Consider the following 13744-nt stretch of genomic DNA (forward strand, 5'->3'; position numbering starts at 1 on the left):
CTATCCACAAGTCACTCTGTAAAAAGTAACGATTTTGAGGGAATAATTATGGCTCATAACAGACTACATGCATCACAATTCAGAAATTATTTGTCCTCTGACCAAAAACATTTGTCTTGAACACTGATCAATATTTTAGTGGCAAGCTCAGCATCAAATGAAAATTCATATCTGTTTGTTGGAATAAATGTGCATAATAAAAACTGTGAGTCATTGAGTACAGTTTTAAGTAATTAGAATGCTTTCTACACGATGCTGATTTAACTAAAATCAAAAGCCTACTCCTCCCCTACAGGAAGACAAGTCTAATGAAGGGAGTTGGAGACTCTCAAGGTACTGCTGCATTTCAGAAAGACAGCAGCACAGCTGCAAACCAAAAATGGCTTTTGTGTCCAGCATCCAGAAGAAAAAAAGTCTTTACCATCCTGTGCAACACATAATCAGTACAAGTTTGCACAAGTTTGTTTCTTTTAAATAGATTGAATTTTAATCAAATGTAATTTGAATCCTGGGGTTAAATTTGCCATCTTTTGGTACTTGTTACTTTGCACTGCTCCTCTCTACAAGGTGACTTAAACGTACTTTGGAGGAACATCTGTACTTTCAGAAGTCTGAAGAAATCAGCAGTAGATGACAACAACCTGGCACAGGGTAAAGAAGGTTTTTCCTACCAAGTATTTTCCTTAGCAGCTTGGAAAAAGTTTGTTCAGGGATGGTCCTGCAAGGCAAAGTCTCGAAAGCATTCGGCGCAAATGCTGCTTCCCGGTGATGGAAACCCATCGCCGCGCTGCCCCGAGGGACGGCGGGTGCCTCCGGAGGCAGAGCCCGCGGCTGTGGCAGGGGGTACACCTCCACCAGCGGCCGGTCTCGGCTCGGGGCCGGGCTTCGTACCGCCCGCCGGAGTGACACGGCTTTCCCCGGGGGAGCATCACCGTGGCTCCATGCCCGGCTGCGGGGCAGCCCGCCCTGCTCCGCCCGGGACCACCCGCCCCTCTCCGCCCCGGCTCAAGGCGCGGGGGAGCGCTGCCGGAGGCGGGTCCGCCCCGCCCCGCCCGGTTATACGGCCCCGTCCCGCCGCCCGCCCGCGCTCCGGCGCTGCGGCCGCCCCGCCGAGGGACAGCCCGAGGGACAGCCCGAGGGACAGCCAGACAGCGCCGGGGCCGCCTGCCCGCCCGCGGCCGGGCGATGGTGCCGGCGCCCGGGAGCACCCTGCTCGCCGCGCTGCTCGCCGCCGGGCTGGCCGCCGCGGGCAGGTGAGCGGGGACGCGGGCGGGGGGGCGGGAAGGACCCGGCACCGCCGCCCCGCTCCCGGCGGCTCCGGCCTCCCGGGGCTGGGGGCCGCTGTCCGCCCGGCGGCCCCGCGGGTGTCGGGCGCTCCCCGCCGTGCGCGGGGTGCCCGCGGTCCCTCCCGCGCCCGGGTCCGCGGGGCTCGCCCCGCCGGGGGCCGGTCCCCCGGGCCGTGGTGCTGAACGGCGCCGGCCCGGTTCGGGGGCTCCAGCGGGCGTGAGCCGCTTGCCCGAGGTACTCGCACCAGAGCTGGGGACTCGTGCTCTGGGAAAGGCGGCAGCTTCAGTGACGGTCCAAACTGGGGGAACAGCTGCACCATCTGTGGAAAGGTGTGGGCGCCTCCAGTTCTTGGTCTGCCAGCACAAACGGGCCCTTCACAAGCAGCCGGTCATCACAGGTGTTGGGTTCTAGGGAGACAGGTATACTCTGGAAACAGAATGAGATTTTGAGAGGATCAGTAAAACCACTTACTCCAGACCAAGGCATTCCAGTGTTCCCTCTCCCAGTTCTCCAGAAGCAGAAGTGCTGCGGCAAGGAAATGGCTCATAAAAGGAGAATTCGCAGCAACTGCATATGAAGCCTTCAAGATGTTGTGTGGTTTATTTCTTTAGTATCAGATTTGTGAATGGAAACTTTTGTCATCAACAAGTTGCAGTGTGCTGTTCCAGCACGTGTGAGGCTATTTGAGTGGTCAGCTCCTCAGGAACTGGAAGTTCATGAACTCCAGACCTGCTCTTATATCTTAGAGAAAACACATTTGTTATGTCTATACCATCTCACACCATTGTTGGGGGTGGGGAAAAAGAACTCTTTTCTGGGAAGAAGGGGTTCCTTCCAGTCAACAAAACGTGGTGGAGGGAGCCTGTCCGGTCTATCACTGGGGTATTTTCGTATGAAATGTTTCTTTTCTTCTACCTTCTGTCAGCATTGTTGCTGTTACTGTTCATTTCCTTATCTCTTTGCTGTTTTCAGTAAATTGTTCTTACCTCAATCTGCAATCTTTGCCTATTGTGCCCCCAGTTCTCAACTCCATCCTGCTGCAAGGGGAAGGGTGAGGGGAAATTGGGGGAGCAAGAGAGGGTGGCAAGTGGTTGGTGGAGAGTCTTGGTGGGGGGACTAAACTGAGGAATACCATTCCTAAACCACAACAGCAATACATGTTATAGCAGCAGTGAAACTTAGTCCCACTTAGTTTAAAATGGTGCTAATGGCTCACAGCAATCCTGTGACAGCTAATGCAGCCAGCTCTTTCTTTCAGACACCTCAAACTCAGGCGGCCCTGGGTTGTTGTGGTTACTATTCATCTTCACTGTGCTTTGCTAGATGTCACATAGTGCTGTCAGCAATACCACAGCCACATAAAACCAATTACTTCCCTCCCACCTGGGCACCCTGGACTGCTAAGTAGCCACTTGGTGCTGCCTCTCAAAGGACAGAGTTCTTCAGTCACCACTCTTCCACTGACCTGCGCTGTGATCCGACCTGCAGTGTGTGCCTTCTCTTGCCTTTCTTCTTCGGTCACATATTTTGGCTGCAGGTTCTTCAAGGCCAGGAATTTTTTGCACACTGAGCAGACAGTGACAAGCCCAGCCATCTCACTCAGGTACTTTAGGTAGTCCCTCTGAAATCCTACAGGAACATAAGACAAGGAGGCATCAGAAGTGCCCTGTGCCTCCAGTCTACGTTAGTTCTTCCCCAATATCCAGGAGGGTTCATGTGACATTCTCCCAGAAAGGGTCTCCCTGCCTGAAAGAATCTCCTCTTTCTAAATTTCTTTCTTCTTCAAAAAATGCTGAACTCCTGATAGAAATAGCTAAGCTGATGGGTGTTGTTTCTTCGTGTGTGAGAGGGACTAACCTGGCAAAACTGATTTTCCTCCCAGATTTTGGAATCTAGTTGATCTTTCCCTCTGCCAAAGGTAAGTTTTATCTTGATGCTTGTTGTGGAAGTCAGAACAAGTGAAAGACCATGTCTAGGGCAATATCTATAGAGTTCAGTTATGTTAATTTAATTTGCAGATTTATGGAACATTTCCCAGTTTTAAGGAAAGTTTATACTGAAATCTTGAGAGATATTGTATACTTTATAAAGACATTGTTTTCTTGATTTTAAGGTGAATTATTAAATAAAATATAACTGAGTAAGTTTTTCCTGTGAAAATGAGCACCTTTTGGAAAGGAATGAGATCTTTTTTTCTCCAGGCTTTAGGCATTTTAACCTTCCAGGGGAGTCATGGCACTATCCAGATGCATCCAAGGGGATTTTCTGGGATGTAAGCAGAATGTACATTTACTACCCAGGTGAATTCAAGGCCACTTTCTCATCTGCAAGCAGAACATATGTTCTTTAACTTGTATACTTGGCAGTGATGCAAGCCAGTGGCATTTGGATAACAAAATGGAAAAAGGTTCTTTTATTGTCTGTAGATGCAGAGGTAGGATGCTGATTTGTCACAGACATGCACAGAGGAGTTATAGCTGTTCAGTACACTTTTTCACCTGTCTGAAGATGTACATGTACGAGTACATGTACTGCTGTAAACTGCATCACTGGGTTGATGGCAAAGGTTGGGTGGCTTCAGAGCAATTTATTCCAACAGTGAAGCTTTTTCACTTGCCAGGTGACATGAAGACCATCTCTTTGTTTAGAGCATCTCAGATACATAAGCTTATGCATTTCCTCTGAACTCCCTTCTCTTTCTGATGATACAACGGAGTAACATCTTGTATCTTTGAAGTGTATGCGTATATGTGTTCTACTAGTTTGCCTCAGTGATGTTTGAAGGAACTGTTTTGATGTGAGTGCAACTGTTACAGATAAGCACAGGAGGATACATGCAAAGCACTTCTGTAATGTGATAAAGTAATACCTTTTTTGTGCCTCAGACTAAAAAATGCAAAAGTTCATGCCAGATTACTTTTTTCCACCATTTTTTTCCATCATGAGATTTTTGTTGCAGTGTGTTGCCCCCTTCAGTACCCCAAATCACTTACTATAAAGCTCTCACCAAAAAGGTATTTTCAGGGTCAAAAACAACACTTTGGACTCTTTGAAGAAAATGCATTTTAAATTATGGCTTGGATAAAGCAATGGGGACAGAGGATTTTGGATAAAGGAAAGAATTTCATAAAGGGGACAGGCTGTGGTAATGGACAACTTAAGTAACAGCAAGCAGAGGCAGAATAAAACTAAAGCCACATCACTCACAGAAGCACAGAGGAGATCTAGAAGATTTACACAGTGGTGGATTTCCATCTGATTTATAATTTTGGCAATTAACATAGCAGGTTTTCCAACTCTTGTAGCTGTTGATCTGCACAATGACTTTGAACTCCCTGGACTTATTGGCAGGTGAAATGGACATTAATTTGTATGGTCAGGGAGTCTCAGGCAACCAGAATGCTTGGGACTATGTGAACTTATGCAATCACTTTGCATGTATGAGCATGCTATGAGCCTGCAAGTCACTAGCTTTTATGGGGATGACTGATGTTCACAACATGGTTTTCTGTAGAATCAGTCTTTCATCATCTGAGGCAATAGTGCTGTCAGTTATGGCATCATATATTCCATCCAATTGTTCATGTGACACAAACTGAGGCAGCCCCATTGACTTCACTGATATTAAAATGACTCATTCTAGCAAGTGAGCTGGCTGTATTTTTTGCCTGTGCCATGTTTCTCATTAGAAATGGTTTACCTTGCATAGTTAATTTATTGCAGGTGAAACATTTCCATCATCCCTGTTTCTCTGATCAAATGCAAGTTTGCATTCCTGTCTAGGAGCACTGCCCTAGGTTTGGTGAAATGAGAATGCCTGACAGTGGATAAAACGTAAGGGAAATGTACAACAGGGTGTACAGAGGAATGGACTAGTGCATTTTCCTGAGGGAGCTAGTGTTTTTCCTTCCTTACGCAGCTCAAGAGCTCATGGGCAGCTGGGGGCTGTAAGCCAGCCTGGGGTGTGTCGCTACGGTTCCAGGTTGGACTGCTGTCCTGGCTGGAGAAAGAACAAGGGCCACTGTGAAGGTAACATTAACTTTCTGCTTGTTTCCTCTCTGTGGCTGCATACCTGGTACTAATAAAGGAAGGTTTCTTACATGTCTGCCAGAAGGTACAGAAAGAAAACTTCTGAGGAGTGAAATCTTCTAACTCTATGAGAGAGTGAATAAAACATGCTTGAGAGACCATCTCCTCTAAAAAAAGAGCAGATCTTTGGGTAAATAGCACCAATCCATAACTTGCATGTTCAGAAATTCTTAGATCCAGAAGGCACCATCTGTTCTAACCTCCTGCACAGCCCTGGTCAGGGGTTATACTGTTACAGCTGTTGAGTACATACCACAAATGCAGTGTTTTCTGATGCCATATAAGGACCCCTAAAATGATTTCATATCAGTTGGTATCCTTTATCTTCAGAGTATGCAGCCTCTGAGAACCAGAAGGTTTTAACTTTCTAAAAATATAAATAAAACTCAAGCAATAAGTGCCCCTGACTTGAGCTTGAGTAGCCAGCTAGAGTTCTGGTCTGTGGATCGTTTGCTTAATGAAGGGCAATGACTCTTAAGACACTTCTAATTTGTAAAAGGTCTACATATCCCAAGGAGAATGCAGTGTGGAATCTCTCTGTCCAATTTTACTTGGGCAAAACACAATAAAATCATAAAATACATGTTTTAGAAATCTTTTTCAGATGTTGCACCTGTTGTCCCAGAGAGTTTGGCCTTTTATATCTAGTGAATTTGTCTAGAGGCTTAAGATTATTAATTGCTGAATACCCGTATACTAAAAGGGAAAGATGCTAAAATGTCTCTGCTCTGTATACATTATATGCCATTTTAGAAAAGGAAAAAGGGTTTATTGTAGTATTTCTTGCATTGCTTAATCACACTTTAGTTTTGATGCAAATTAATACCTGGAGGGACAACTGGCAAATGTAACTTTGATCAGCCAGTGAAGTAGGTTGTCTTTTTTTAAAGCGATAGGTTTTCATAAAATTTGAAGACTCTTCTTTGGAAAATCACTTTAAACCACCTCTAATGTAATTCTGCATTGTAAATCCAGATGTGGTGTTTTTCTCTGCTTCAGTGCTATAACATTGCAAGCTGGTCTTTGGCTGTCTTGCATCTCCTCAGTTATAGCAGAGGAATGTGTCCATCCTATGGGAGAACATCCCAAGCAGGAATCCTTGGGATCCCAGGGGAACAAGCTGGTCTTGCAGTGTGCCACGCTGTATTCAGGGATGGAAGAAGTGTTGAAAAATGCCTCAATCTACAGAGTTAGTACCTTTGGTACATCTGAATGCATCTGTTAATAGAGGGAAGATACTTGAAGTCAGAAAAATGAATGTTAACATTAATTTTACTATATGCTAACTAAATTTTCCTATAGTTTGCAGATCAGCTTAACTAATAAGGAATTGAGATTCACATCCTGGTGCACACTCTTTCACTGTTTCTCCAGAGCTAGTCCTGATTTAAATGCATGTTTGGTTTGCTCTTCCAGAATAACCACCATGCTGAAAATCATAATGATTTCAGGAGCCTTGAGGCTTATAAAACTCAGCATTTAATTTCTGATTGATGATCCAGAGGGTTTAGAGTTGCTTTTTAATGCATCCAGGTTAAATGTAGCCCTCTCAAATTATTGTAAACCTGATGCAATTATACTTACTGGGATGTGTGGTAAGGACAGTTGTCTGATGACAGATGTGCTCTGGATGTTCCACCATGGGATAGACACGTTCCTCAGCTGTAACTGGGGAGATCCAAGACCGTAAAACTGCTGTAGGATTATGTGTCTCCTTTGGCTCTAGGAGAGTGCTGTTACCTCTTTTCTGCTCCAGATGCCAAGCATAGCAATTCAAGCTGTTGGCCAGCTGCTTCCCACATAGGCTTCTTAAAAAAAGGAAAAAGGCAAGAGTATGAAACTAAATGTGAGTTGTAAGCATTGCAGAAAAAAAAATATGAGGGAGAGACCTTTTGTCTTTATAAACCTGGAAAAAACCAAGTTCTTGTAATTTTTGTTAGCGCCACTATTCTTAAGCCCGAATAAAGTGCTAATCAGTAGTTACCATGCTCAGACCAGAGGGAGAGGTATGGAGGATGCTGAACGTGTTCAAAAGTTTTTAGGCAACTAAGCAGGGCAAAAGTTCTCCAATAGAATATTTTTAACTTCTTATTTTTCTCTCTTCTTTCTCTGCCTGACTCCACCAGCTACCTGTGGACATGGCTGCAAGTATGGCGAGTGCATGGGACCAAACAAATGCAAATGTTTCCCTGGGTTCACAGGGAAAATCTGTAATCAAGGTTTGTGCATATGCTTCAGAAAGGAGACTGCTGGTTTTCCATTTCCTTATCTTGTACTATGGATTGTGTCATCTTCCAAAATAGTAAACCAGGATATTTTCTTGTTTACCTAGAAGAACTTAAGAATTTTAGGCTTTTGCATCTCAGGCATCCCAGGCAAGCACTAAGCCTCCTTCAGCAAACAAAAGTTTGAACCTATATTGTGTATCTCTTATGGGCTGATGACAAGTGCAAACTGGCATGTTTATAGTCAGACACAGAAAAACTATATAGGAAAGTACCAGAAGAGATGGGAGTCAGTTCCACAACTCATGTTATTTTCTTAACTAGCAACCCATGTTTATTTTTAAACTAATCTTCTAATCAGAAAAACATGCAGTTGTATGCTAGACATGTAGTTTATCAAGCTGCCCGGGTGGTTTGTCTATGCTGATGGTATTTCTGAGAACCACCATTGGTAGTCCTTAAAATTGCATTTTAAGAAACTTTAAATGCACCATTTTCCCTCCATAAACTTGGAATTCAACATGGAAATATTTCAGTTAATACTTTGGTAAGAACTCGGCTTTTTTTCTCCTGTTCCAAAATATGAGACCCCTGTTTTGGATCAGATGAAGGGAGGAGGTCACTGCATGGAGAGGCCATCCTACTGCAGTGCAGATGAGTGAACTGTAGGTGCTATGATGGAAGCATGACATAAAGGCCACACAAATGACTAGGTCTGTCCTTGCTAGCTTCCTAAGATCCTGTAGACTTTGCTTGAAACTATTGCATTGACATGCTAAACACATTTTTTTATAGTCAAAACAGCCCATCTATTACACAGTATCCTTCAAACAATATACCCTAAAGATGTACTATTAAGTATTTTGGAAAAATCCATCTTTTGCACTTTTGATGTTTCTCACAGGGAAAGAAGTTTATTCCTCAGAACCACTAGAGAGGAAAGGGAAACAGCAGCTGTGTTTAAATATAACAGATACGTAGATACCACTTACAACTTCAGCCCCTAAACCCAGAAGTTTAACCTCAAAAATTATTTGGCAGCCTAAATGTTACTAAAACGCAACAAAGAAGCCCCCAGCTTTTAGGTGTTTTCTGTGCAGTAACTCCACATGCATTTGACATGCTCTCCATAGGCAGTCACATCAGTTCTGTGCACTTCAGTAGGTTCAGAGACGGAGGCTTGGAGGAAGCACTGCACAAACCTACACATGCAAATTCCCTATTAGCTCCTGGGCTTTTCTTCTGAAGCATGGCCAGGATTTTTTCAGTGAAGTGGTGGCTGGCACAGGCCAGAAGTGTCCAAGAGCTGTTTGTTCCATCAGCCAGGAGTGCTAATAACCACTTTTAATTTACTGGCAGATGTAGCCTTGGTCTGTCCTTACAGCAGAATGTCCCGCTGAGCAAGCTCAACACGAGCTAACTAAAATAACAGAGATAAGGGGACTGTATTAGTCTGCCACCAAGTCTGAGCTAAATTAGTCTTATCTCCATAGGTTCTTTTTTGGAGCTGTATATGCTATCTGTGCATTGTGAGAGATAGGTGCAGATAAGCACTTTTGAAAATGTATTGTCTAAGTGGAATAACTTTTGTTCTCCAGTTTGCTCTCTAGTTTTTTTGTTAAGAGAGTCTTAGTTATTTAATGGAGTCACACTAGCACAAAAATCCAGTGTGATTTGCAAGCAGATAGGTTGTCCTTTTTCAAACATACCCTATGTTTAAATAATAGAATGCAGCCCTCTCTCTTCCCTGGACTGAGCTGTAACAAACACTTGTGCACCTCCACAAAGTTTATGCTTTGAATGGCCTGGAGGTTTTTTTCCTGTGGTCTGCAGGGTGTGACACAAGAGCAGATGCTTTTCCCGTTAGAAATGGAGCTGCTCAGTGCTTGCCTGGAGAGCTGCATCTTTACTGAAATTATGTTATCGGTCATATGTGCTGTTAAACACATATTGAATAGGCTGCGTGTACTGGTGCATTCTGTAAATGAGTTCTGTCTGCTTACAAATCACTACAAGTAGAGATGTCAGTTCATGGAAGCCAAAAACACAGCTGTTGTCCCCTTGTCATAGGCCAAATATCATGGTCAGCACTGCTCACCCTATACCTCACAAATTAAACGGTTTAGAATTCTTTTTCTCCCTGCGAAGGATAGATGTTGGGAATTTGAAATTGATTTAGTTTCTGAAAAGTCTTTAAATCTTGGATTTTGAGAAGGATTTAGGATGTTTTATTCTCAGGATTTTGAGATTTTTGAGATTGGTCCTTTTAAAGTCACGTAATTATTATCATATATTGTATTTCATTTCTGCTATTGATAACCTTGGTGCCAGTGTGTAGCTCAGAAAAATTAAAGTAAAAATCTTTGTTTCACTTTATCTCAAACTGTTTTGCTGTTCTCAGTCTCATGTTTTTGCCTTTCTAGTACAGAGGTCAACTGGAGGACTATAATCAGAGAAACCCAGAAAAATAACTCCCAAAAAGAGATTAGCTACAATTCTCTCCACCCCTCCACTTCGTCCTAACAAGCGGCCAGATGTGGCCAGAGTTTGCATTAATTTTTCAAGTGTAGAAGTCTGTGTATGTTGGTTTTACTAGCAGTCTTTCAGCCAGATGGTCTGCTAAACTCTCATCTTGCAAGGGGCTGGCTCATTTTCCATCCAGACGATTTTACTCTGGGGAACTCAACACATTAGGCACCATTATCCACCTATATGCATGAATATATGTATAAAAGCCCAGCACTCAGTCAGTTCCAATGACTTCTGCAGATCTGAACGAATGTGGACTGAAGCCACGTCCCTGTGAGCACAGATGTATGAACACACACGGCAGCTACAAGTGCTATTGTCTCAACGGGTACATGCTCATGCCAGATGGCACATGTGCAAGTAAGTAACAGAGCTGATGGAACAGGCACACCCAAAGAATCTAATCACATTTAATCCCAGCAGATTTTCTTCTTGTGCTGAACAGATTTAGTTTATTCGGGATAGGGTCTTTGCCCCAGTTCTCTGGTACTGTCACAGCTGAAAGAGACTTCCTACTTGGTAGTTCCTGGGTAGAGTAAACAGGTCATACTTATATTTTGGTGTTCAGAGGTGTTTTTGTCCTGATAAAAGTCTTTGATAGTGTTTATTCAGATGAGGAACAGCTAGTAGGATCTCGGTGTGTAGTCCTGCCAGTTCATCTGTTGAATAAGGATGACTGAATGTATTCAAGCAAAGCACCAATACAGATTACTTTTTACTGCGCTGAATTTCATGCCATTATTCCTTGCTTTACCTTTCTGTGCTCCACAATTGATTTATTTTATCTGCGTTGATATGCTTTCCACAGTTGATGAAAACTGTTCTTGCAAACATTTCTTGTGTGATCTAAGGCTTATCTAAGCTTGTTGTAAAAATAGGTATTTCTACCTATCTTCTGTGTTTTAAGCCAGCATGAAATGGAAAGCATTCTGCTTTTTAAGCCAACCTGATTTTTCAGACCTGAGGAAGCTTCTAGTTTTTCAGTGACAGAGTTTTGTTTGTAGAAAATATCTCATAGTTTCCTGAATTTTTAATATGTTAATGTATGAATAGCTTTATTTATAATGAATTAAATTTTGTTGTTCTAATTAATTTCTGTGTTCATCCATATCTAACTTAAAATTAGTGTGTGATTCCAGCCTAGAATTTTGCTCTCTTGTTATTTTAAATCCTGTTTTTAGGTTCTAGGACATGTGCCATGGTGAATTGCCAATATGGATGTGAAGAAGTCAAAGGGCAGGTGCAGTGTCTCTGTCCATCAGGTGGCCTTCAGCTGGGACCAAATGGAAGGACATGCATTGGTATGGTTAGAGAGCTCACTCTCAGCTTCTTTTGTGCAGGATCCCCGAAGCCATAAGATTCTGGGGAAAGGTTAGGAAGTACTTAACCCTCCTTGCTGGCTTAAATAGTGCTTCATGTTATTCTCAGTGTGATGTAAAGTTTTCATGCTTTTTTTAAAATAATTTTTCTTGTAATATTGGCCATGTAGTTCTTCAAATAAGTCTCATCCCCAGTACATAATTCAAAATTTTGACATGATTTAGAGTCATCAGCAGACTCAGTTTCTGCCTATTGCTATGAGGCCATTAAATACAGTGCTTTGCCTGCAGGAAGCTGCCCTGCTGGCATAATGTGTTATAGGATTTGGGCATTTTGTTTGGATGGGGCTTTCTTTTATTGTGATGACCCACAATACAAACTTCTCGATCTTTCTCTAGAAGCCTTAACATTACCTGTGAGTTTCTTGTGATGAAGAAAGCATTGCTTATAATACTTGGTACTGTGCTCTTCCATAAAGTTAGTTCACATTTTACTGCTTCACTTATAAGAACACGTGCGAAAGCCACCACCAAGTGTGAAATTATAGGACTTACTTATTAAGCTTATTTGTGATAAAAACCAAACCACTCCCATGCAAATCCCAGCAAGTTCTTTCTTTCCCATTTTACCTTCTCGTGGATCTGACCAGCATCCCTTCTCCTGCTGCAGACATTGATGAATGCTCCACTGGCAAAGCTGTCTGCTCTTACAACCGCAGATGCGTCAACACATTTGGAAGCTTCTACTGCAAGTGCCAGCTTGGTTATGAACTGAAATACACCAGTGGCCGCTACAGCTGTGTAGGTAAGAGTTAGCCCATGGATGCTCCCTCTTCCTTCTTTTTATTCCCACAGTGTGCATCTTCCCTGTTGTTGCCTCAAGCATGTTGGCCTGTCCTGGGGATGCTGCCTCAGAAATGGGTAAAAGATGTCACACAAAAAATATTCTTGATGGTACTTTGAATTTTTCTCTGTTTTTTCTTCTGTAGTCTTACGAAAATCTGAATCACTGGCACTTACAATTTAAATTGCCTCATTGTACCAAGTCAAGTTGTGCAAGAGTTTGTTGCCAGTTGGCAACTGCTGGCTTAAAAAAAAAAAGCTATTTCTGGTAAAGATTTAGTTAAGGAACCATTTTTTGTTGTCTTGGCTTTCAAACTGGGATGAATAAGCAGTCCCACAATATTTTTTTTTCTTCTTTTCATGTCATTATTGAGGAATGTGAATTAAGTGCCTTCAGTAAAAACAGTTATTTGGATGGATAGTACAGAACTTGGGGGGTAAAAAAGTATGAAAATAGTAGGTTTCAATTACTTTTCGGATTTCTGTTGCATGGCAAAATTTCTCCCTAACAAAAATAAATACAGGCAGAAAGTTATCTTGACATGCTCAGGTGTTAAAACAAATGTCAAAACACCCTTACTCATGTTTCAATCCATTAGTTGAATGCTGGAACGACAGCCAAGTATAAGTTACTGCAGCAGGTGCTGTGGGAGTATTGTTCAAGCTGTTGACTACACAAGGGCCTGGAAGGGTTAGAACTACTATAAGTGCATTAAAAAAGACAATTAATGTGATTTGTTTATATTTAATGAATATTAGAAGTGAGGGGTGGGAGGGAGATCATAAGGCAGGTTTGGAGACTTAAGTTTGCATTTCATGTTGTCTGCAAATCCTGTGAGATTTAAAGTGGAAAAAATATTTACTTTTCTCATACAATATGTGTGCATGGGGCAAAAACTGGAAAGGCCTCAGCAGTCAGGATTTTATTTGCAAACCTAAATCTCACTCTCAGACACACCAGACTTTTGAGTCAGTCTTCCTGCTACTTGTTTGTTTGCTGACATACAAGAGGACCTGTCAGCTGCTAAAAATGATGCATTCTGGATAAAATGCAAGTGGTGCAAACATTTGTGCACCAACATGACTCCTTCATGTGGGAGAAATCAGAAACATCAAATACTCTTGGTGCCTGTACAATTTTCTGCGAGTCGAATGTAGTATTTTCTACTGAATTTTCCTGATTATACCTTGTTTCATGCAGCATCATATGTTTTCTGGAATGTTAGAGATAGATTAAAGATCTTGACATCTTGGCATGCTCAGGGTAACTTTCTATTACATTCTTTCTACAGTGAATGAATGAATGAGAGACTTGGTGAACGGTTTTTTGATTGATGTCACACATTCTCTTGGTGCCTTGTGCATTGTGTTAATAGAAGTCTGTGTACAACCTATAGTTTGAATCCTCTTCTCAGTCAGAAAATCACTGCATTCACTTTGTCTTTACTGGGA

General features: G+C 42.6%; 1 protein-coding gene across 2 annotated transcripts in view; it reads left to right on the forward strand.

The window, feature by feature from the left end:
- Positions 1-1096: 1096 nt before the first annotated feature.
- EGFL6 (EGF like domain multiple 6) overlaps positions 1097-13744 on the forward strand; it is a 33209-nt gene continuing 20561 nt past the window's right edge. The window contains exons 1-6 of one of the 2 annotated variants that reach the window (XM_032100653.1): positions 1097-1253; positions 5207-5316; positions 7503-7595; positions 10371-10490; positions 11312-11431; positions 12120-12254. In XM_032100653.1, the coding sequence (XP_031956544.1) occupies positions 1186-1253; positions 5207-5316; positions 7503-7595; positions 10371-10490; positions 11312-11431; positions 12120-12254 (646 nt within the window). In that variant the 5' untranslated portion in view covers positions 1097-1185. The remainder of the gene's footprint in view (positions 1254-5206; positions 5317-7502; positions 7596-10370; positions 10491-11311; positions 11432-12119; positions 12255-13744) is intronic. The other variant, XM_032100654.1, reaches the window with a different exon arrangement.

Source organism: Corvus moneduloides, chromosome 2 (genome assembly GCF_009650955.1).
Source record: "Corvus moneduloides isolate bCorMon1 chromosome 2, bCorMon1.pri, whole genome shotgun sequence".
Lineage (NCBI taxonomy): Eukaryota > Metazoa > Chordata > Aves > Passeriformes > Corvidae > Corvus > Corvus moneduloides.